This window comes from Rhinolophus ferrumequinum, chromosome 13, assembly GCF_004115265.2.
Source record: "Rhinolophus ferrumequinum isolate MPI-CBG mRhiFer1 chromosome 13, mRhiFer1_v1.p, whole genome shotgun sequence".
Lineage (NCBI taxonomy): Eukaryota > Metazoa > Chordata > Mammalia > Chiroptera > Rhinolophidae > Rhinolophus > Rhinolophus ferrumequinum.
The window spans coordinates 6,386,525-6,412,066 of NC_046296.1; the positions used below are offsets into that span (position 1 = coordinate 6,386,525).

At 41.8% G+C, this 25,542-nt stretch overlaps 1 protein-coding gene across 2 annotated transcripts in view; it reads left to right on the forward strand.

The window, feature by feature from the left end:
• SH3RF3 (SH3 domain containing ring finger 3) overlaps positions 1-25,542 on the forward strand; it is a 361,536-nt gene that overhangs the window by 197,979 nt on the left and 138,015 nt on the right. For both annotated transcript variants that reach the window (XM_033125360.1, XM_033125361.1), the window contains exons 2-3: positions 2,403-2,678; positions 25,166-25,261. In XM_033125360.1, the coding sequence (XP_032981251.1) occupies positions 2,403-2,678; positions 25,166-25,261 (372 nt within the window). The remainder of the gene's footprint in view (positions 1-2,402; positions 2,679-25,165; positions 25,262-25,542) is intronic.

Below are 25,542 nucleotides of genomic sequence, written 5' to 3' on the forward strand. Positions count from 1 at the left end.
CCAACTGGACAAACAATTAACCAAGTTTACTATTTGGAAGTGCTGAAAAAGCTGCGTGAAAAAGTTAGACGAAAATGACCTGAACTTTTCGCCAACAATTCATGGTTTTGGTATCACGATAATACACCAGCTCACATGGCACTGTCTGTGAGCCAGGAAACAAATAACTGTATTGGAACACCCTCCCTGCTCACCTGATCTGGCCCCCAATGACTTCTTTCTTTACCTGAAGATACAGGAAATATTGAAAGGAAGACATTTTGATGACATTCAGGATATCAAGGGTAATACGACGACAGCTCTGATGGCCATTCCAGAAAAAGAGTTCCAAAATTGCTTTGAAGGGTGGACTAGGTGCTGACATCAGTGCATAGCTTCCCAAGGGGAGTACTTTGACGGTGACCATAGTGATATTCAGCAATGAGGTGTGTAGCACTTTTTCTAGGATGAGTTCGCGAATGTAATTATCAGACCTCGTATTTAATTTGTAAAGGTGTGATACACTAAGTTCAAATAGAACAAGAAAGCTACCCTGTCTTTTTGTAAATTTAACCAACAGGCTGGAGCAGGCTTTCTCAGCCTTAGCGCTATTAACGTTCTGGGCCGGGCAATTCTTTGTTGTGGTGGGGGGTCTGGCCTGTGCATTGCAGGATGTTTAGCACCATCCCAGGTCTCTATGCATTAGACGCCCATAACATCCCACATCCCAGTTGTGACACAAAAGATGTCTTCAGACATTGCCAAATGTCCCCTGGGGGACAAAATTGTCACTGATTTGGAACCCCTGGACTAGGGGTTGACTGGCCCTTGTGTGGCAATGGAATTCTTCTGGTGGCCCATAGCCAACAGCCTCTTCCATTCTTTTCTGATTGCAGTACTTGGATTGTAAATTACCCCTTTGCCTCAGCTCTCTAAAATCGGGGCCTGTTACAGTCTATTGTTCACACAGTACAAAGCTAGCCAGGACGAGGGTTATTGGAAGCAAACTGATTTTTTTTTTCCCCGTTGAGTTCTGCAAATCCTCCGGTGTTACTATTTAATTGGTTAGTGGTGGCTGTTTGTCAGTTTGCCAGCAGGTTCTCTCTTAACTACTGTCGTTTGATATTGCTGAAACATAAATGCAGAGTGACTGAGTTGCCAACATGCTATTAAGTTCTCTATAAAGAGCTTTTCCATGTAGTCTTGCTTCAGGCTTTTCTGCCGGTATTGACTGAGGCAAAGACTAAAGAAATCCTTGGCATAGGCAGCCCTGGTGAGAAAATGTGGCTTCTGTTAGGAAAATTGTTGGGCGTTGACGTGGGGATAGTGCTAAGGTTTTTGTTTTGTTTTCTTCTGGCATAGATTGGCCTTTGGCAAAGCTTACTCAGTTGAGTGGGTGTTGGCCACCTGTAAAGAAGAGGAAGAGAAATCCAGGCAGCCACTGGTCTTTATGAAATAAGTCCAGCTAAGTTAGAGGAACCCAGGAAGTGGATGATGACAACGAGTTTCAGGGTAGTTAGACAGGCTCCTTAATGCTGAAGAGCAGAAGATTGCCAGGAATTCTCTTTGGGTTTCTGTTTGAGAGCAAAGATGGTAGATCCCTTTTGGAAGAGTTAGCTAACATTAGACAGGATGACGGGAACATTCCATGACATTAAGAGGATCTATTTTATGCTCTTGAAATTGTACTTCTGGACCAGACTGCTGTAGGCATCAGAAAGGTGTCAGAACTTGGTGCACTAGGTGCCAAGGTCCTGGGTGGTGGCCTCTACCTTCCACAGTCAGGCTGTCCCAGGCTGGACATCAGAGGGATATGCCACGTTTGTGAGGCCGTAAGGGGGAAGGACACCGTCTGTGCGAGTCTGTTGCCTGAACTTGTAAATTCCCTTGAGGTATGTTATGAGTTACGGGGAAGGTTCAGAGATGAAGTAAGGAGATTTTTGTGGGTTGATAACTTGGAAATCTGGAAGATAGAAATGGCAGATGATTAAGCACAGAGTTGTGGGTGAGAACATTCTGGAGCCAGAGCACCTACATAGGGATTCTGCTCTACCCTTATAGATGTGGGGTTTTGGGCCAGTTACCTTATCTCTCCCTGTGCCTCCGTTCCCTCACCTGTAAATAAAGATAATTCAGCTCCTGCTTCGGAGCCCTTTTCAGCAGCATCTTTTAGTGCCGCACGAGACCCAGGACAGTGCCTGGCCCGTACCTCATGTCCCGGAGGCCCTCTTGTAGCCCTTCTTGTCTAGGCAGGGCCAGGGGCGCGTGTATTTCTATGACAGGGTGTCAGTTTCTTTGAAATACTTCTCATTGGAGGGCAGGGCATTCTGCATGTGCCCTCAGGACATGGGAGCCCCATACTCCAGGCCACACAGGCAGCAAGAAGGCAGTGCTGAGTGACGGGTGTTGTGTTTTTCTTTCAGAATCCTTCCCAGCTTCCTTATGGCAAAGCCCTCTACAGTTACGAGGGGAAAGAACCTGGTGATCTCAAGTTCAACAAGGGCGATGTCATCATCCTGCGGCGAAGGGTGGATGAGAACTGGTTCCACGGGGAGCTGCATGGCGTGCAAGGCTTCCTGCCCGCCAGCTACGTGCAGTGCCTGCGGCCCCTGCCGCCCACCCCGCCCCAGGGCAAAGCCCTGTACGACTTCGAGATGAAGGACCAAGACCAGGATAAGGACTGTCTGACTTTCAGCAAGGTGAGGGGCCTTCGAGCAAGCGCTCTGGCATGGCGATTCCCGGCCAGGAGCCCGAGCACCTTCCTGCTCCTCCTGAGATCTGCCGTCCCCTCTGGGCCTCCCTAAGTGGCAGTGTTACTCGTGTGGGGGTTCTTGGTTCCCCAAGATAGAAATTGAGAGGAAACCCCAGAAAAATTTCCAAATTTTGTTAAGCTTATGCTTGAGCACAAGGAAAGAAGCACAGAGGAAAGGAAGGTCCTCAAAACTGACTTGGGGGCTGACTTTGGCTGCTTTTGTAAACTGGGGACAAAGTGGGCTTGCGCGAAAAGGCAGGCTTTTTGAAAACAGCAGGCTTTTTGAAAGTGGCGGGCTTTAATCTTTACGTTGCTTGGTAACCATGTATGCGCCTGCGCTTTGGGGCAAGATGGTGACCTGCTCATTATTGCAACTCCCGGAAGGTCATCTAGCGGACCAACCTTGATCAACTGCGCATGCAGAATAGTGGTTTCGGCATGTGGGTAAACTGTTAGAAGGGTGACAATAATCCACTATTTCTGCACTTTTGTGTAGGGTGGTGGCATTCTTGTGGAATGCTTCTCCAATGTTCCTCCTGGCCATCCGGCAATCCTTCGGCTGGGCCCACGTCCCTATGCTGTTTCAGGAATGTAATTGTTCCTACCTCCTGAGGAGGTTTTGTTGTCTGGAATGAGATGGCAAGCAGCCTGACACGTGTCCGCACCCAAGAGCTGACAGGGCACTCCCTCTGGGAGCAGGGCCCTCCATAACCTGAGTCACGGAGCCTAAGCCGTGACTTAGGGCAAAGGAATGAAGTCTTTCTAGGACTCACAGGAAAACTGTCAAGGGAAACTGCTGCAAAGATTCCTGTCAGGTCACAGGGAAGTGACGGTTGGGCCCAGAAATCAGCAGGTCACTTCCCTGTCTTCTAGAGCACCAGCGGGAGGGTGGACAGGTGTGCTTGGGCCATTTGAAGTGGTCAGGTCAGTCTTGCTGAGAGGTTCCCTGGCTGGTGACAAACTAAACAGTAGTTACCAGTGGAGTTGTTCTAGGAGAGTGAGGGGAGATCGTAAACCATCCAAGGACAGAGGTGACCGCCCTTACGCCTTCATGGTCCCTTCCCAACCATGACAGATGTGCCCCATTCTCATTTGCAGGCCTCCCTCCTTCCTTGTTTTCACACTCAAACACTCCTGCGCTGCACTGGGAGGGCCGCCATGGAGCCCTTGAAGCATACACTTCTCCCTGGGGGCCGTGAAGCAGTTCCCTTTGATTAGTTATCTGTACTGAGGGCTTGGACAACAGGCTCACGCTTTATCCTCACAACTGCCAAGGTTCCCAGGGAGGTAGTTGGAGCCTATTGTCTACGTAAGAAATGTCCAAGCCCGTAGAGAATTTTTGTAAGAGTTTATTTGAGCCAAACTGACAACATATGCTGGGGAGCAAGATCTCAAATGCTCCAGGGAATAACAGTTTGGTAGCTTCTTTTATGCATTTGACATTAAGGAGGGGACAAAAGGAAAATTACATGGAGGTGGGGGAAACCAAGGCAGGGACTGGATTACAGGATAGTTACTCAGATTATGTGCTCTCTTGAGGGTTAATACCTGCATCGAGAAGTATTACTTCTGGTATTTCAAAGGTGTGTTAACCTAGATGTACAAGAGCAATGGACAGGACTGGCTTAAAAACCTTTTCCTAAAGAAGTTATATGTCTGGGGTGTGACTACCCACCAGGACCCACCCAGTTAGGAATTTATGACCAGATCACCCTGTGAGGTTACTTTCCATAGACCCCTTTTTTTGGTCTACATAATTCAAATCTCTGACTTTTTTTTTAATTAGCTGCAGGTGTGCAAAACACTGTTGATAGTTAGACATGTGTCATTTATACCCCGCACAAAGTGATAGCCCCCTCCCCCGATCTACTACCCCTCTGACATCACATCAGATCTCTGACTTTTAAAGCCCATATTCCTCCCACTTCTGAGAAGACATTGGTGTTCTGTCTCTCCCTCTCCCCACCTCCCACCTCTCTGTCCACCTGCTCAGTGCACAACTTGGCAGCACTGAGCTCTCTGGAGGGCTGCGGGAGTACCGTGCACACCACTTTTGAGCAAAATTGGCATGTTCTGGGCACTGCTGCTATTTGTGTCTTGTTCCATTGTTCAGCCTGACAGTGAATAATCTATTTTTCATTCAGGGATTCAGCTCTTTCTTCCTTCCTTTTATCAAGGTGTTCTGATGCTAATTCCGATTGTCGTCTGGCTGATGCAGCCTCCCAGGAAGCCAGCATCCAGGCTTTTCTCCCTGTACCCTTCTCCCCTCTCCCTCTCTCTCAGTCTGAGGCTAGAGTGGCAGTGTGCCTAGAGTATCAGGCAGACAGAACCCTGCTTTGTTCACTTCTCTGCCCAGTGGACTCTCGAGAACTTGCCCTGAGAGAGGAACCCTCTCGGGTCCCATGATGCTCTGTGCCATCACTTATGACAAGAGCAGAGACCCCGACAACCTCTTGGGGTCTGGGCAGGCCCTTGCTCGGGAAACAGACCCTTTTCTGTGTGCAGGTTCCTCCAAGCTCAGCTGGCTTCAGGGCATTCCTTACAGAATTTTATCAGAGGAGGCTCTCTGAGCCAGGAGAGCACTGGAGAATTGTGCTCCATAATTGATAGCTGCAGAGCCCTAAGCCCCCAGCTTCTCCTGCCTTTCCTCCACCCACCATAACGGGGTCCGTTCTTCTAGCCTCTGTCTGGGACACTCAACTCTAGGGTGAAGACCAGAGCCCACTGGAAAAGAGGAGAGAGGGGCATTTGTTCACTTATCAACAAAAATGTAATGGGCCCCACCTGCTGGGAGCTGGACTATATCTGGGGAATGCAGACAGACTTTCCTGGAGCCTGAAGTCTAGTGGGAGAGACCAACAAGTCAAGGAGGAAGTGTTCAGAAAACAGTTTCAGAGAATAGCAAGCTACACTGGTCATACAGGAGGTAGACTGGGTGTTTCGTAGGTGTTCCAAAACATTCAGTGATAGAATTTAATATTTGATAATTCAAAAGAAACATTTAAATTAGTCCACATGTGAAAAATTAGCACTGTTAGGCTTCCTTAGACTTATTCTGTGGTTGGCATTTTTTACTTTGAATTATGTTGGGGAGGTATTCCCATGACTGTGTGTTTTGTACTTCTCTCAGCCTATCAATGACAATGTTGTGTCTGGACCAACCCTTGTGGTTCTTATTATGATTGCAAGACATCCTTCAGAATTAACCATCAGGAAACTTTGAAAAATACAGGTTTATTATTTACAAGAAATTACATACAGCGAGATCACAGGTATACAGAGAGCGAGCATGGGCCTGGGGTTCTTTTACTGGGGTTGAGGGTGGGGACCTAGGGTTTTGAAGACTCACTCTTTCATGGTGAGTTTAAAACATAAGAACAGGCATGTAAAGCATGAGAAGAAGATGGGAAAAAAAGTAGCCCAAATGGTCAGTTATCGAAATCACCGAAGACCTCTAGAACAAGGGAGCCTCAGTGGGGGGGGAGGCTCTTTACCAAGTCATGTGACTGGTGATGTGTTTCTTCCAGAGATGGCTGTCTTTGAAGTGGATGCCCTCTTTGAAGTGGATGTCTGGGCAATCAAAGCTTAAGTCAGGCCCTTGCATTATTTAAACAACAAAAAAAAAGTCAGGGCTCACAGGACACCTTCCTCAGGCTGTGAGTAAGCATCACTCACAGGCGAGCCGTGGTGATGAGGACTCTCTAGGGAGCTGGCCTTTGAACTGAGATTGAGGGGCAAAAGCACCAGCCATGAGAGGGTCTGGGGGGGTCTCCTGTTAGGAAGTAGCTGTTTCCCCAGGAGGCCGGATGGGCAGTGCCATGTCCCAGGATGTTTTTGAAGGACTTTCTTTTCTTGAATCCCGTGGATCAGTGTGGAGAGTTAGCGACCCTTGGGCATGATTCCCAATGAAAATTGTGCTGTGACACCTCTGCCGTGTTCACATAACCTTGTCACCAACACCAGCTTCCACCCTCCTACCTAGAGTAAGGCACAACACCCCTACTAAGCACCTGTTCTGTCTGTATCTCTCACCTCCAAACATCTCCAAACAAAGCCCGCAGAGGCTGTGACTGATGCGCCATGGCTCTGCGTCATTTGTCATTGCTAGGTCAACCTAGGCGGGTCTTGCCTTTGGGGAACATCTTGTGGTTTGGATTTACTCCATTCTGGAGTCAGCAAGGAAAGAACGGTCTCTAAAATCCACAGATGGTGCTAACCTACCATTGAAAAACATCATTGTGGTGGGATTTGATTGGGTTTTAAAAGGCATAAAGCAGGCAGATCAAAGCAAGATTTTTACCTTCGGTGTTGGATTTTTGAATAGTCCTGTTAAAATTGCATTAATTAAAGTCATTCTAAAACTAAAGTCTTTGTTTCATTTAAGAAGGGAACGAATAATTACTTTTCGTAAAGCAGCTATAAAAAGCATAACTTCTTAGTAGCCCCACTCCAAGAAGCTGCGCATGTGCAAATAGAAAGACTACAGGAAAGACGTGCGTTGTCCCCAAGCTCTGTCAGCTGGTTTCTTACAAACTCTCACGTGAGACCTTGATGTGCGCTGCTCTCCACAAGCACAGAGAGGGGTTGGATTTGGGTGAGGCACCTTGGTGCAGGGACTGGGCAATTAGGGATCCCATGTGTGACCTTTACCCTGTGATCTTAGGAAAACACTTAACGTTGTTGGGCCACCATCTTCAAGGTCAGGACACTGATAGCTACCCCGGGGTATCAAGGGCTAAGTGATTCAAGTAAAGAGTTGCACTTAGGGCTCAACAAGAGGGGACCTTGAATTCCATTCTTTTTGTGGCGGCTCATTCCACGTTACCTTAGTTTCACTCAACTATAAGATTCAGCAAATATTTATTGAGCCCTGACCTTGTAACTTTTAGTTAACGAGAACATTTTTATGACCTTGCCAGGGAGCTGTGTTGGATATAAAGGCCTGGGGCCTGTCCTTTAGTGAATTCCCTCTGTGATACTTGGGAATCTTCACAGGCCATGAGATTTTCTAAGGCAGTGTCTGGTCCATTGCAGAATCACTTTTGCACCTAACTTGTCGTGGGGACCCTAGGCTCACCATATTGATCCAAATCTCCCCCTTCCCCTGTCATGCATGCCACGTGCAAAACCACATGACTTGTGGACACAGGGAAAGCTCCTTTCTAATCATCGCCTCATACTATTCCTTCCCTGCCTCACCCCTCCAACCCCAAAGAGATGCTTTGAGTTGGCAAAAAAAAAAAAAAACAAAAAAAAAAACCTTTTGAAACACCACCAGGGTTTGTCCTGACCTGTTAGATTTTCTCCTGTTGGTGTCACCACAAGACCCTTCTGTATGATCTTATTATACCTCTGAATGTTTAATCATCGTTGCCCAAAATGTAGGAATTCTCTCCTTTGTGAATCAATCCAGCATTAATCCCAAGTAATGCTTTTCTGATTCAGGTGACAGACTTAGATAAAAATCAAATGTAGATAGTTTGGGCTCTAGAGAGTCAGGCAGACAAAGATTCAAATCATGATACTTTTATATTATTACACAGTGAGTCTGGAACATTTACTTAGTCTTTGAGTCTCCTTTTTAACCATAAAGTGGAGTTGATAATAGAATTCAATGAGCAAAGGCATGTAGAGAACTGAGCTCAAAATAGGCATTCAGTAAATAGAAGGTCTGACAATTAAGTTTGTGAACTCATCCTAGAAAAAGTGCTACCTACCTAACTGCTGAATATCACTACGGTCACCTTCAAAGCTTCCCGTTGGGAAGCTATGCACCGACACCTGCGCCTAGTCCACCCTTCAAAGCAATTTTGGAACTCTTTTTTTGGAATGGCCATCACGGCTGTTGTAATTATCTTTGATGTCCTGAATGGCATCAAAATGTCTTCCTTTCAATATTTCCTTTATCTTCGGGAAAAGAAGGAAGTCACTGGGGGCCAGATCAGTTGAGTAGGGAGGGTATTCCGATACAGTTATTTGTCTACTGGCTAAAAACTCCCTCAAAGACTGTGCCATGTGAGCTGGTGCATTGTCGTGATGCAAGAGCCATGAATTGTTGGCAAAAAGTTCTGGTTGTCTAGCTTTTTCACGCAGCCTTTTCAGCACTTCCAAATAGTAAACTTGGCTAACTGTTTGTCCAGTTGGTACAAATTCATAATGAATAATCCCTCTGATATCAAAAAAGGTTAGCAACATCACTGCAACATGTTCACGAACTTAATTGTCTGACCTCGTACTTGCTTTCTGCCCCTCTGCTTTCTGCCTTTTTCAGGAAAAGTTGCTGTTCTGTCAGATACTTATCACTTTGTGTTAGCGCGGCGTGCTCACGGAAAAATAAACCTTCTAAGACACATGCTACATGGAGAGCTGAGAATTCCAGGGGCTAATAACTGTACCCGTATTTTCCTGGTTGCTAATCTTGGGGAAATTGCCCAGAGGGTGTGAAATCCCCTCAGCCCCTCTGTCCAGGTCCCCATGGCTGGACACCCTAGGCCCACCATGTCATCTCTGCTTCTTCCTGAGGGGCAGTCGGGAACGCGGTAGGGCTGGGAACACTTGGGGACTTTGTGACCATGGGCCATAGCTGATGAGCCCCAGGGGGGTTCTCTTCTTCCTCAATACTGCATTCTGCTCAGGCTGCTGTCCCCGAGAAACTCAGTCACTTTCTTGGCTCTTGGATCCTGGATTCGTCCCTCCAGCTGCGCGGCAGCCCCACAGTCACCTCCAAGCACCACCTAGCCTGAGTGGAGGAGGCGCCTTTACTCAGGTGATCAACGGGTGACCGGGGAGTGGAGCCAGCCGGGGACGCTGCTGAAGACTCTCCTTGTCCCACCCCTTCTTTCAACATTAAGGAGGGGGTCAGACAAACTGGACTGGGAATCGTGTTGATTTGTAGACAAAGCTTGGGATAGATCTGAAACGTTGTCAGGAAACATTTTCAAACCTATCTAGAATGAGCTCTTCTCCCAGGACAGGCCTTGAACACTATGTGGCCCGGCCCCCACTGTCTCCCTGGCTCACTTAGGCACCCCGAGCCCATTTTCCCCTCAGCAACTGGAGCCCGAGAGCCTTTCACCCTGTGTCCGACACTGACCACCTCTCTTCATGACCCCCTGGCTTCTCCTCTTCTGTAGAGTGAACACCAAAGCCTGTGGCCTACGTGACCCGACCTGACCCAGCACCCACCCCGCCGCAGGCCTCTTGCCAGAGCCTGGCCCCTGGCTCATTCCACTCCCAGCCATACTGGTTTCCAGGCCCCTTCTCTCTCCAGCCAAGCTTGTAGGTTGCCCTGGGCCCATTCCCAGCCTGGATACCGTCCCCAAAATGTCTGCATGCCCCTCAGACTACCCCTTGCTCCCGTGTGATGGAGTCTCTTCACCTAACCTTCACACTCCCTTTTGCTCCTCCTGAGAAGATACTTGTATTTCCATAACAATTGTCTGTCTCTTGGCTGAAATTCAGGCTCCCTGAGGTAAATACTAGGGTAAAATGCAGGCCATCCATCATCTACTCCCTGCCTGTGCCCTGCACAGGAGAGTGAAGGGCACACAGGACTGAATACATATGCGACAGTGAAGCCTTGGCCTGGGCACGGGGTCAGCTGGTCTTACTACAGAGAGAATAAGTTTATTCTCGTCCAACCTCCTTGGTCCATTCATTCTTCAGACGTTTATCAACCCTATATTGTGTTTTAGTTATGGGGATGGGTGCTAGGCCAGTGGGTGGGCACAGAGAGTCCCACCTTCCAGTGCTCACAGCCCACAGTGGGTGGACCAGGAAAGGGATCTTCACAGCACCTGAGACTCCACCCTGCTGGAGTGTGTGTGTGTGTGTGTGTGTGCACACGTGTGCGCCTGCATCTGTGGGTGTGGTATGTATATGTGTGTGCAGTGTATGAGTGAGTGTGTGTCTGTAATAAGGAGACCTCCAAGCACAGAGAAGGGTGTGACCTCTGACCTCTGACCTCTCCACTTCCACCTGGGCCCACCCTGTGGCTGCAGGTTCCCTTCAGCACTGAGACCCCCTGATGAGAGTTCTGCCTCTCTCATGAAGTGTTCCCTTTATCTGAGCAGTTCCAGGCCTCTGGCAGCCTGTGGACTTGACATAAGACAAGGGGAGAAGCCCTCTGGGCTCTGGAAAATCATGATTACCTGAGACTTCAACAGGACAGCAAGGGATTGATGGCAGCTCTGATTCCATTAAGAGCCTCCCTTAGAACTGCCTAGAGTTGTCAGAGGAACAATTTTATGTTATTTCTGCAACAAAAGGCTGAGGGAGTTTTTGAGCTTTTCCCTTTTTAATTTACCCTTCTTTCTGTGAAACACAGTGAGCTGGGAGTTCTGTCTATGGCTGGCTTGCGTTCTGACAAGGAGGTGTTCTCGGTGACAGGACCAGGTTCCAGTCACGCTGCATGGAGGGGAGCTGTGGCCATGGCCGAACCGCACAGACAGCCATGATGCTGAGGTTCCGTCTCTGTCTCTGTCTCTTTCTCCAGCTCCTTATTCCTTCTTAGAAACCACTTGACTGCAGGTGAAAGAGGAGCATGGAGGAGTTGAAGTGGCACTCCAGGAGAGTGGTTTGCTTGCTATTCATGGCCCTTTGGGGACCGTTTCTAGGTGTTTTATATGGGATATTGCCACATGGCTCATTTAGGAGAGTGAAATATTAGGCCCTCAGTGGTTGGTTTATCCAGAGCTGCTGAACGAACTCTCCAAGGTTTTCAGGGAGTGTGGTATTTCAGGCTGAGCCCTTGACACGTGAGCTGTGACATTTACTGAAATGTACCTCAGAAGCAGTACTGAAGGGCAGTGTGTTCGACCAGCCACCTTTGTGCAGTCCAGAGGGCTTCTGTGGGGATACCGACCACCAGCCTCCCAGCAAGTCAGAAGGGAGAGCTTCGGTCCTCTGCTCTGCAACTTCCGTTCTTAACAGAGCACATCTGTTTGCAACTCGGCTTCTCTCAGGTGGAAATGAGTGCACACACTCCGGGACAGTTAGGTAAATGAATACAAATGCAGTTTAAAGGCCCCTTTCAGGTGGTGGGCCTACTATGGGCCTGAAGCCCTTGCAAACGCATTACCCACTGAGACTTGGGGACAAAGGCAGTATTATTTTTAATAACCATGTTATGTTCCTGGCCCAAACTTACAATCGTTTCGGACCACCCTGAATACAAAGGAGGGCCATGGCCATATGGCAGTGGCACTGCTGTATTTTCAAAGCTTGGAAATTTCAGGGAATAGGGAAAACGGCATATGGAATCTAGTGATCCACAGCAAGTAGTGAACAGTTTACACGAAACCTGTGAATGAAACTGAATCATGCATCTGAGAGTGAAATGGTGTCCTGGAAACAACCTTCATTCATAAAATTCTCAAATGCTGCTATATTAGCCCAGAAACTTCTCTACGCCTCCTGACTATCAGTCATGTCTAGGCAGATTACATTTACTCACCTACATCAAGTAAGTGTTGGTAAACTAGGGCTTGCAGGCCAAACCTGCCCACCTGCTGCTGCTTTGATTAATAAAGTTGTATTGATGCACAGCTAGGCTCTTTCATGTTCCTTCCTGTCCTCTCTGGTTGCTTTCACACTAAAACAGCAGAGGTGAGTGTGTGACAGACAGTATGGCCTGCAAATCCTGAAATATTGACTATCTTGCTTTTTCTAGAAAGGTTTGCTCACCTGTGACATAGAGCACAGCACTATGCAGGCCAAGCACAGGATGTTTCGTGAAACAGGACTTTGTTCTGAGGTTACCTGCAACCCGCCCCACTGAGTGTGGCTGCAGGGCGTGCCATTCTCTGTGAACCAGCAACTGAAAATTCACATCCAACCCCTGTGGTTCGGTCTTGCCTTGTTATATCTAAAGTCCATAGTGTCTGAGGAGGGAGTAATATATTTTACTTATATTATAGTAAAATAAAACCAGGTCTTATATCAATTTTTGCTCGAAAAGATGCATTAGAGTTGATGGTCCGGCTAGGTCTTATTTTCGGGAAAACACGGTAGTAAGTCTTGAAGTCAGATAGTGTTAGTCTTTATTCTTCTCTTTCGATATTATGTTGGCTATTCTGAGTCTCTTGCCTCTCCATATAAACTTTAAAATCAATTTGTTAATATTCACAAAATAACTTGCTGAGATTTTGATTGGGATTGCATTGAATGTAGAAGTTGAGAAAAACTGACATTTGACAATATTGAGTCTTCCAATCCATGCACATGGACTTCTCTCTATTTTGTTCTTCTTTGATATCATTCATTCATCAGAGTTTTGTAGTTTTCCTCTTATAGCTCTTGTATTTATTTTATTTTTTAGATGCTAATGTAAACAGTTTTATTTTTAATGTCAATTTCTACTTGTTCATTGCTAATACAGGCATACCTCATTTTATTGTGTTTCACTTTATTGCATTTCACAAATGTTGCATTTTTTACAAATTGAAGACAAGACCCTCCACCAGCAGGAAGATTATGACACACTTAATTGCAGTGGTCTGGATCTGAGCCCGTATTGTCTTTGAGGTATGCCTGTAGATAGAAAAGTGTTTAATTTTTGTTATTAATCTTCTATCCTGAAGCTTTGCTACAATTATTCATTAGTTCCAGGAGGTTTCTCATTGATTTTTTTCAGATTTTCTTTTTAAATTAAATTTATTATGATAACATTGGTTAATAACATTATATAAATTTCAGGTGAGCAATATAATAATACAGCATCCTTATACTCTATTGTGTACTCACCACCCAAAGTCTGGTCTCCTTCTGTCACGTTCTATTTGACCCCCTTTGCCCTCTTCATCCTCCCCCCCAGCCCCCTTCTCCTTTGGTAACCATCATTCTGTTGTCCGTAGCTGTGGGATTTTTTTGTTGTTGTTGTTCATTTGTTGCCTTTTGTTTTATATCCCACACATGAGTGAAATCATATTGTTCTTGTACTTTTTCATCTGATTTATTTCACTTAGCATAATATTCTCAAGATCCATCCATGTTGTCACAAATGGCAATTACATCATTTATGGCTGAGTAATATTCCACTGTATGTATATACCACCTCTTCTTTATCCAATCATCTGTTGAAGGACATTTGGGGTATTTCCATGTCTTGGCTATTGTAAATAATGTTGCAATCAACATAGGGGTACATATATCCTTACAAACAAGTGTTTTCAAATTTTGAGGGTAGCTACCCAGAAGAGGGATTGCTGGGCTATGTGGTAGCTATATTTCTTAATTTTTTGAGGAAATTCCATACTGTTTTCCATAATGGTTGCACCAATTTACATTCTCATCAGCAATGTACAAGGGTTCCCTTTCTCCACATCCTTTCCAACAGTTATTTCTTGCTTTATTGATAATAGCCATTCTAGTGGTTATAATGTTGTACTTTATTGTGGTATTGATTTTCATTTCCTTTCTCGCTGGTGATTTTGAGCACTTTTTGAGATATCTCTTGGCCATCTGTATGTCTTCCTTGGAAAAATCTCTATTCAAATCCTCTGACCATTTTTTTTTTAATTTATTTTTAATGTATTGGGGTGACAATTGTTAGTAAAATTACATAGATTTCAGGTGTGCAATTCTGTATCACATCATCCATAAATCACACTGTGTGTTCACCACCCAGAGTCAGCTCCCCTTCCATCACCATACATTTGATCCCCCTCACCCTCATCCCCCACCCCCCAACCCCTTTACCTTCTGGTAACCACCAAATTACGTTCCCCAGATTAATTTTCAAACCCGTGGCCATCCTGTTCTGACCATTTTTTAATCGGGTTGTTTGTGTTTTTTTGTTGTTGAGTTGAATGAATTTTTTTACATATTTTGGATTTTAACCCCTTATCAGAGATGTCATTTACAAATATCTTCTCCCATTTGGTTGGTTGCTTTTTTTGTTTTCTTGATGGTTTCTTTTGCTGTGCAGAAGCTTTTTAGTTTGATGTAGTCCCCTTCATTTATTTTTGTTTTTACTTCCCTTGCCTCTAGGGGCAAGTTCACAAAGGCCCCTCTAAGCCCAAGGTCCATAATTTTACTGCCTATATATCATGTTGTTTCAGATCTTATATTCAAGTCTTTAATCCAGTTTGAGTTAATTTTTATATGTGGTGTCAGATAGCAGTCTAGTTTCATTCTTTTGCATGTGGCTGTCCAGTTTTTCCAACACCATTTATTGAAGAGACTTTCCTTTCTCCATTGCATGCTTTTGGCTCCTTTGTCAAAAATTAGTTGCCCACATTATGTGTGGATTTATCTTTGGGCTCTCAGTTCTCTTCCATTGGTCTGTGTGTCTGTTTTTCTGTCAATACCATACTGTTTTGATTACTGTCGCTTTGTAGTATGGTTTAAAGTCAAGGAGTGTGATACTTCCGGCTTTGTTCTATTTCCTCAGAATTGCTTTGGCTATTTCGGGTCTTTTCTGGTTCTGTACAAATTTTAGGATTTTTTTTGTTCTATTTCTTTGAAAAGTGCCATTGGGATTTTGATGAGGTTTGCATTACATCTGTATATTGCTTTAGGTAATACTGCCATTTTAACAATGTTATTTCTTCTAATCCATGAACACAGAATATCTTTGCATTTCTTTGTCTTCTTCAATTTCTTTCAACAATATCTTACAGTTTTCATTGTATAAGTTCTTCATTTCCTTTGTTAAGTTTATTCCAAGGTATTTTGTCCTTTCTGTTGCAGTTATAAATGGGATTGTTTTCTTCATTTTTCTTTCTGCTATGTTTGTTGTTAGTATAAAAGAACACAATGGATTTTTGTGTATTAATTTCTTATCCTGCCATTTTACTGTGTTTGTTTATTGTTTGCAGTAGTCTTTTGGTGGAGTCCTTAATGTTTTCTATATATAGAATCATGTCATCTGAAAATAGTAACAATTTTACTTTTTCATTCCCAATTTCTTTTTCTTGTCTAATTGCTCTGACTAGGAGCTCCACTACTATGTTGAATAACAGTGGCAAGAGTAGGCATCCTTGTTTTGTTCCTGATCTTAAAAGAAAAGCTTATAGTTTTTCACTATTGAGTAGGTTATTAGCTGAGGTTTGTCATATATAGCCTTTATTGTGTTGAGGTACTTTCTTTCTATATCCATTTTATTAAATGTTTTCATCATAAATGGATGTTGTGTCTTTTTGTGTTGATATAATTAGGTGTTTTGTTAGCGTTCTCTATTCCAAAATCCATTTCTTTCCATAAGTTTGGGAAGTTCTCATCACTTATTTCTTTGAGTAGTCTCTCTGTTCTCTTCACTTTCTCTTCTCCTTCTGATATATTTATTATGTTCTTCTTAATGGAGTCAGATAATTCTAGTAGAGTTTTTTTTTTCCATTTTTTTTAAACTCTCAGTTCTTTCTTCTTCCTCCTGGGTAATTTCTAGTTTTTTATTTTGAGCTTGATAATTCTGTCTTCCATCTGGTCTACTATATTTCCAGTGTTCTCTAATACATTCCTCATGTCATTTATTGAGTTTTCCAGCTCCAGAATTTCCCTTCGGTTCTTTTTTATAGTTTCAATCTCTTTGGTAAAGTATTCCTTTTGTTCATTAATTTTCTTCCTGAGGTCATTGAACTGCCTTTCTGAGTTCTCTTGTTATCTTGTTGAGCTTCTTCATAACTGAAATCTTAAATTCTCTGTCATTTAAGTGACAGTCTTCCTTGACTGAGTTTGGTTTTTGGAGCTAAATGTGACCTTGGTTGTTCATGGTATTTGATGGATTATTTCTCTGCCTATGCATTTGAGATACTGAGTTTTTATTTTTTTGTTTAGATAATGGTTTGCTCTCAACAATTTCGCAGGTTGACAGGTAGGGTACCTTCTTTTCTTTTCCAGTACATGGTGTTAAAGATTTTGTTTTTTCTTACCTGCACTATTTGTTCCTCTGGGATTGCAGTTAAGCAGTGCCACTTTGGTTAAGGAAATGCTGTATTCACACTAAGATGGTAGGTATCCCATCTCTGACCAGCTCACCTTGGTTACACGGCACTATTGTGATGTAGGTGTGTGGCAGGTTATGGAAAACTGGTTTTGTGAGCTCCCAGAGCTGCTTCCTTTTTACTACTGGTCGCTGGTCCCATTCTGTTTTTGAAGGCAACTCCACTGCCTTTCCAGGATGCATGGGAGGGGACAAATTTATGATTTTACATTCCTACTGTACTGTTTAAGCATCTCAGTTTTCTCTACCTGGATCTGCCAGGATGAATGGGGCTATGGAGGTGTGTTCATGATCCGTGGCTCCACCCCCTCCCAGTAATGGTTGTCAGTAGTGCTGTGTTGTTTTAAGCTTCCCAGTCACCTCTACCTGGGTCTGCCACAGTGTGGAAGGATGAAGTGAGATGCCTTTTCTCAGGGATCATGGCTTACGCCCCTCTTGCAATCTAGGCCATTGTGTGAGGGCTGCACTCCAACTTCTCCCCTTCTACTGTGCTTTCTGGAGCCATTGTGAGTGTCAATCTGTGTCTGCAGGAACCATCCCTGTCCTTCCCCCATCCATCCTCCCCTGTGTGTTCCAGTTTGCCCACCTTCCAGTGTTCCAATGCATGGATCTTTCAGGCATGTTTGTGTGTTGAGCAGGGGACCCTTTGTAGAGTTATAGTTGTCCAACTTATACATTTAAGGGAAGAAACAAAAGAGTCTTATCACTTTGCCATGGTGCTGATGTCCTCTTTCAGATTTTCTAGATAGATAATCATGCCAACTGTGAACAAAGACAGTTTTATTTCTTCCTCTCTAATTTGTATACTCATTATTCCCCCCTCCTTCTTCTTTTTTTTTGGTCTTATTACATTAGATAGGACTTCCAGTATGATGTTGAAAGGTTGTGGTTAGAGGGAACATTGTTTGCCTTGTTGCTGATCTTAGTGAGAAAGATTCACATTTCTAACCATTAAGTATGATGTTAGTTGTATGTTTCTGGTAAATGTTCTTTACCAAGTTGAAGAAATTTCACTCTACTCCTAGTTTAGTAAGAGTTTTTTTTTCTTTTTTTGTGAATGGGTGTTTTTGTGTGTGTTTATTGTGTGTGTGTGTTTTTTTTGTGTGTGTGTTTTTGTGGTTTTTTTTCCTATCCTGAATGGGTGTTTTGTCAAATGCTTTTTTCCGCATCTATTGATGTGATTTTTCTTCTTTAGACTGTTGATGTGATGGATTATATTAAATGATTTTTGAATGTTGAACCAGCCTTGCATACGTATCTGGGATAAACCCTAATTGGTCATGGTGTTGAATTCTTTTTATACTTTTTTAGATTCAATTTGCTCATATCTTGTTAGGGATTTTTGCATCTATCTTCATGAAAGACATTGATATGTGGTTTTCTTTCCTACTGTGTAGTTTCAGTATTAGTATAATGTTGGCTTCATAGAAAGTGTTTGGAAGCAGTCCCTCTGCTTCTATCTTCTGGAAGAGATTGTTAGAGCATTTGGTATAATTTATTCTTTAAATGTTTGGTAGAATTCACCAGTGAACCCATCTGGGTCTGGTGCTTTCTGTTTTGGAAGTTTATTGATTATTGATTCAATTTATTTATGGATATAGGCCTATTCAGAATATCTATTTCTTCTTGTGTGAATTTTGGTAAATTATTTATAAAGGAATTGGTCCATTTTATTTAGGTTACCCAATTTATGGGTATAGAGCTGTTCATAATATTCCTTTATTATCCTTTTAATGTTCATGGGATCTGTAGTAATGTCCCCTCTTTTTCTTTATTGATAATAGTAGTTTGTGTCCCCTCTCTTTTTTTCTTGGTTAGCCTGGTTAGAAATTTATCATTTTATTAATCTTTTCAAATAACCTGTTCTTGGTTTTGTTGATTTTCTCTATTGATTTCCTGTTTTCAATTTCATTGATTTCTGCTCTAATTTCCATTATATTTTTCTTCTGCTTACTTTGGATTTAATTTGCTCTTATTTTTCTAGTTTTCTAAGGTGGAAGCTTAGATTACTGATATCAGATATTTGTTTTTTTCTGATGTATGTATGCATTTAATGTTATAAATTTCCCTCTAAGCACTGCTTTCTCTGTAGCACACAAATTTTTGACAAGTTGTGTTTTCATTTTCATTTATTTTCAAATATTTTAAAATTTCTCGATATCTTTTCCTTTGAGTCAAGTGTTATTTGGAATTGTGTTGTTTAATTTCCAAGTATTTTGGAATTTTCCATTTATCTTTCTATTATTGATTTCTAGTTTAATTCCATTGAGGTCTGAGAACATTGTATGGTTTCTATTCTTTTAACTTTGGTAAGATGTGTTGTGAAAAACAAAAAAAACAAAAACGTGTGTTTTGTAGCCCCAAATGTGATCTGTCTTGGTGAATACGCCCTGTGAACTTGAGAAGAATGTGTGTTTTGCTGTTCTTAGATGAACTAGTCTACGGATGTCCATTATTATATCCAGTTGATTTATGGTGTTGTTGCCTTCAGCTGTGTCCTTACTGATTTTCTGTCTGCCGGATTTGTTCATTTCTGATCGGGGGGTGTTGAAGTCTCCAACTATAGTAGATTCATCTATTTCTCCTTGCAGCCTTGCCTCATGTATTTTCACTCTCTCCACATTAAGGATTGTTATATCTTCTTGCAGAAGTGATCCCTTTATCACTATAATCCCTCTTATTATCCCTCACAACATTCCTTGCTCTGAATTCTGCTGTCTGAAAGTAATATGACTACTCCCATCTTCTTTTGATTAGGGTTAGCATGGTATATGTTTCTCCACCTATTTACTTTTAATCTATATGTATCTTTATATTTAAATTGGGTTCCTTGTAGACAACATAGAGTTGGCTCTTGTTTTTTGATCCACTATGAAAATCTCTGTCTTTCAGTTTGTGCATTTAGACCATTGACATTCAAAGTGATTATTGGTATTATGGGATTACTAGTTATTATATTTGTTTCTGTTTTGTATTTTTTGCCCCTGAGTTTGTTCCTATTTTTGTCTCCCACTATTTTTTTTTTTTGCCTTTTTTTGGTTTTAATTGAGCAATTTATACGATCCCTTCTTACATCCTTTCTTATCATGTCAGTTACCTTAAAATTTTTTTTTCCTTAGTGGTTACCCTAGAGTTTGCAGTACACATTTACAACTAATTCAAGTCCACTTTCAAATAACATTATACTGTTTCACAGGTAGTGTGAGTACCTTATAATAACAAAATAATCCTAACTCCTCCCTCTTCTCCCTTGTATCACAGCAATGATATGTAAGCATGCGTAAATATATTTATAATATATATGATATATAATATATGATATTTCAGTACACATACACAATTGAATACATTGTTGCTATTATTATTATGAACAAACTAGTATCTGTTAGATAAATTAAGATTAAGACAAAATGAAAGTTTTTATTTTACCCTCACTTATTCCTTTTCCAGTGTTCTTCCTTTCTTTGTATTGATTGAAGTTTTTGACCTATATAACTTTCCTTCTCGCTAAAGAACTTTTAACATGTTCTGCAAGGCAGACTTACTGGCAACAAATTCCCTCAAGTTTTATTTGCCTGAGAAAGTATTTCTCCTTCACTATTGAAGGGTACAGAATTCTATGTTGGTGGGTTTTTTTCTCAACACATTAAATATTTTACTCCACTCCCTTCTTACTTTCATGGTTTCTGAAAAGTTGGGTGTAATTTTTATCTTTGCTTCTATTTAGGTATATTCCCCCCACCCTGGCTTCTTTCAGTATTTTTTCTTTATCTTTGGTTTCTTATAGTTTGAAAATGATATTCCTAGGTGTACAGTGTTTAGTATTTATCTTTCTTAGTATTATCTGAATTTCCTGGATCTATGGTTTGGGATCTGACATTAATTTGGGGGAAATTCTCAATCATTATTGTGTCAAATATTTCTTCTGTTCCTATTTTTCTTTCTTCTCCTTCTGATATTCCCATTACACATATGCTGTGCCTCTTGTATTTGTGCCACAGTCCTTGGATATTCTGTTTAGTGGTTTTTTTCCCTCCAGTCTTTGTTCTTTTTGCTTTTCAGTTCTGGAGGTTTTAGTGAGATATCCTTAAGTTCAGAGATTCCTTCCTCAACCATGTTCAGTCGACTAATAAGTCTGTCAAAGGCATTTTTAAATTTCTGCCATAGTGTTTTTGATCTCTTGCATTACTTTTTGGTTCTTTCTTAGAATATCCATCTCTTTACTTATACTGCCCATCTGTTCTTTTACACTGTCTACTTAATCCATTGGAGCCTTTAGCATATCCATCATAGTTGCTTTAAATTCCCCATCTGATAATTCCAACGTCTATGTCATATCTGAGTCTGGTTTGATGTTTGCTTTGTTTCTCCAAACTGTGTTTTTTGCCTTTTAATATGTATAATAATTGTTTTGATAGCTGCACATGATGTACCAGGTAAAAGGAATTAGTAATGTGGTGGTGAGGTTTGGGGAGACAGCAAGCATTCTATATTCCTACTGTGTTTCCCCGAAAATAAGACCTAGCTGGACCATCAGCTTTAATGTGTCTTTTGGAGCAAAAATTAATATAAGACCTGGTATTATATTATATTATACCTGGTATTATGTTATATTATATTATACCCGGTCTTATATAAGACCCAGTATTATACTATATTATATTATATTATACCTGGTATTATATTATATTATATTATATTATATTATATTATATTATATTATACCCGGCCTTATATTAAAATAAGACCGGGTCTTATATTAATTTTTGCTTCAAAAGACGCATTAGAGCTGATGGTCCAGCCAGGTCTTATTTTTGGGGAAACACGGTATGATATTATTATTAAGTTTCAGCCTTCTAAGGAAACTGTACCTCTAGATTGCGAACTCCACATATGTATCTCCAGTTTTATTTCTCCTCTTTAGGTAGGACAGGATAGCTAGAGTGAGCTGGAACTGGATATGGTATTTATTGGTAGACAATACCATACTTTATTGAACCAGTCTTTTTTTGCTGTGCATTTGTCTCTAGTTTTTCTCTAGTTGAACAAACATTGTAATGAACATCCTCAGGGCTAAATCTCTTTGATTTTCTTCGGATAGAGTCCTTGGGAGTGTTGTTAGGTCAGTGGGTATTCAGGCTTTGATGTTTAATAGGAATTGCCTAACTGCCTGCCATCAATTTATATCCCCACCCAAATGATGAACGGCTTCTTCCCTGTATGCTGACCAACACTGCAAGTCGGTTTTATGTTAATCTTTGCTAATTTGATAGGCAAAAGAGAACAAAAAAAGAAAAAAGGAAATTTCTTGTTTAAAATTATACTTTTTGATTATTAGTCAGGTATGGCATTTTTAAATGTGTTTAATGGCAATTAGCTTTTCTTCTGTTTTGTAAATTGTCTGATTTTTGCCCTTGGCCTATTTTTCTTTTAAGGTATTTCTTTTTCTTCTACTGTGTCTTCAAGTGTTTTTATAGTAAAGATATTAAGTGTTTCTCTCTAATATATCCTGCAAGTATTTTACTAGTTTATTTGCCTTTTTGTTTTGTTTTTGCTGTTTTTTAACATAGAGAATCTTATTTTTCTGTAGCCAAATCTTTGTTATCATACTTCAAAAGACCTTCCCCAACTCCAGATTAAATATCTATTCACAGTTTCTTCTTGGAAATTCAAGTTTATTTTTCTAACATTGAAATCTTTAGTTCTTATGGAATTAATTTTGTCATATACAGTGAATTTGAGAACTATTTTTTTAATGGTTAACCAATTTTAATCTCATTTTCTAACTGATTATTGCTGGTAAATGGGAAAACCAATTATTTTTATGTATTTATTTAAAAATTAGCAGCCTTTCTGTATTTTTTACTTATTCTAATTTGTAGCTGATACTCTGTTTTTCTAAGTAGAAAATTATAAGCTCTTCCTGCCTATATTCATAGTTTTGGTTTTATTTTCTTTTATTTCTTTGGCTCTAATTTCTAGACCAGTCTTAAATAATACTGTTAATATTATGGCATTTCCCTTTTTTTTTTTTTTACCCAAATTATTCTGGTATTTTCTTCTTTTTAATTTTTAGTTTTATAAAATTAAATGTCCTTTGTATGTTATTTTGCTCTTGCAAAAACTCTGCCTTATAGGATGCCTTCAATTATCTTTCCCTTTGCATGAGCAGTGAAATTTTAGGGGCTTCCGTTTGGCTGAATCTGAGTTGAGTTCCTCACGGGCTGAGGACTCTCCTGGTTGTGACCTTGTGAGGGGAGGAAGGCATGGTAGGGAGTTCAGGGACATTCTCTTTACATCTCTTCTCAGCCCGTCAGCCACTTTGTCCCCAACGATTATCAGAATAGCCCAGACACTCTAACGGCTGTGCATTTGCTGGAAGAAAACCCTTGTAAATATCATGCTATAGCCCAAGAACCATCTACCCTATAACGTGTGAAATTATATGATTCTTTTATACTGTCTATGACATTTTTCTAGCCTATTATCAATTGGGAAAAGAAACGTTCTAAAGTCACAAATCATTCTGTTGTTTGGGATTTTTTAAAGCTGGGAAATTGGGGGTGAGGACAGGGAAACCTAGAGCTTGCCCCTAGAGTCTACCTGTACTAGAAGAGAAGAGGTTTGAAAGAGACCTTGGTGGAACCTCCCAGTACAACATTCATCCTTGCTTTTCCCTGTCTGTGTTCTTCGAACGGCATATCCAACTCTCGTTAGCTCATTCCTACTTTGCCCAAGATGAATAGCTCAAAACTGTGTGGTCTCTCAGCTTACTTACAGTGAAGCAGCTTCTCTGATAATTCCATGAAGTCTCCTGGCCTAAAACATCCCTTTGCGGAGGCCTACGCCCCAAGGGAGGCCTACCAGTTCCATATTATTGCTTCACATTAAAATAACAAAGTCTCATTGGAAAGGCAGATAGATAGTGCTTTCAAATACAATAGGAGTTACTCCATTATGCTGCTCTTACTCTTCAATTCCTTAGCACTTTAGAGTCCCAGATAGGTCAGTTGGTCTCCTAGCAGATTCTTGAGGGACAAATGACAGGGAGGTCTTGATGTGGCATGGTGGGGGCTGGTAAGTGGTGAGGCAGACAGTCCTTGGTGGGGAGGGGGAGTTACATTATACATCCTGTGTACTGAAGGAAGGATGGTTATTGGAGAGGGAACAGAGGCTAGTCAAAGACCCCTTGGTATAGGCACCAGTTTTTCCCATGACGTCCCTGTCTGGCTGTCTTGACACTTGCTGTAGCCTGAGTTGTCTCTCTCTTCCCCAGTGTCCCTTCCTGGTTTTCCCCTTATATTCCCCATCACTTCTCCATCCTTTCCCCCACTTTCCATTACACTCCCCCCAACCCCCTCTTCATTTGTCCCTGTAGCTCCTAGCACCTGTGAAGGCATCCTGGACATTTTCTTCCTCACCTGGCCTGTCTGCCAATCTCCCCTGAAAGCTCGTTTTTCCTCTTTGCTTCATGCTTCTTCCTTTCTCTTTCTAGATATTTCCACTTTGTGCATCTATACTTGATATCGTCTGGTATGCCAAAGAATTTAAGAGAGTTAGTACCCACTATGCCTTATGTACCCACAATTCCAAATACAGGGAATTAGACTAGGTCATTTTTGGCTCTTTGATGGAACCAGAAACTTAAAAAGTTTTATACTCCGCTAAATTTATATTTATTCAAAATATTTTTATTCTATTAAATAAATAATGGGAATGGGAATTTTATAATACAAACTACAGTAGTCTTCCTCGTCTATGGGAGGGGGTACATTTCAAGACCCCCAGTGGATGCCTGAAACCACAATAGTACCAAAACCAATATATACTGTTTTTTCCTTTACATACATACACTTAATGGCTTCTCTTTGTCATATCCGAATTGCCAGCATCACTATTCTTGCGCTTTGGGACCATTGTTAAGTAAAATAAGGGTATTTGAGCACAAGCACTGCAATTCCACGGCAGTTGCTCTGATAACCTAGATGGCTCCTAAGTGACGAATGGGCAGGGAGGGGGCGCATACTCGTATGCAGCGTGGCTATATGGGACAGAGGGATGAGTCACATCCAGGGTGGGATGGTGTGAGATTTCATCGCACTACTCAGAATGGCATGCAATTTAAAATTTATGGATTTTTTATTTCTGGAGTTTTCCATTTAATATTTTTGGACTGCAGTTGCCATAGGTAACTGAAACTGTGGAAAGCAAAACCAAGGATAAGGGGAGACTGTATTGTAAATTGCCATGCTTTTCCATTTAAAAATCTTTGTAGCTGTAATCAATACATAACAGAGAAAGAGAGAGATCCTGGGTGAAAATGTAACGGTTGACTCTTTTCATATGTCAGATCTCAGAATGGATAATAAACTACTCTTCGAATCATTGCTTAAAATCTTTTTTTGGTTTCAACAGCACTAATGCGTCTCTTGTTCTCTTTTTTGTTGTGTACATGTCCTTGTGTTTGTACACATGGTGGGTTCCGGCAATTTCAGGATGAAATCCTGACTGTGATCAGAAGAGTGGATGACAACTGGGCAGAGGGAATGCTGGGAGACAAGATTGGAATTTTCCCCCTCCTCTATGTGGAGGTAAGTAAGGCCATGCTCTCAGACTCGCTTCCTCTTTTGCCCTTGTTGTGTGTTTCACCAGACCAGGTGTGACCTTACCATGGACCCCCTAAGAGAGAAAGAGACACTCCACAGTAGTCTAAGGTCAGATAGAATTTTTATTCACACCACCGTGTCAGTGCTATAAGAATTGCCTTGGCCAGGTTTGCGTGATTTGTCCCCGGCCCAGCTGTGAATCATCTCACTACAGGGGCAACGAAGGAGGGCTCCCATGTGGACCTTCCCCATGTCTCACAGGAAAC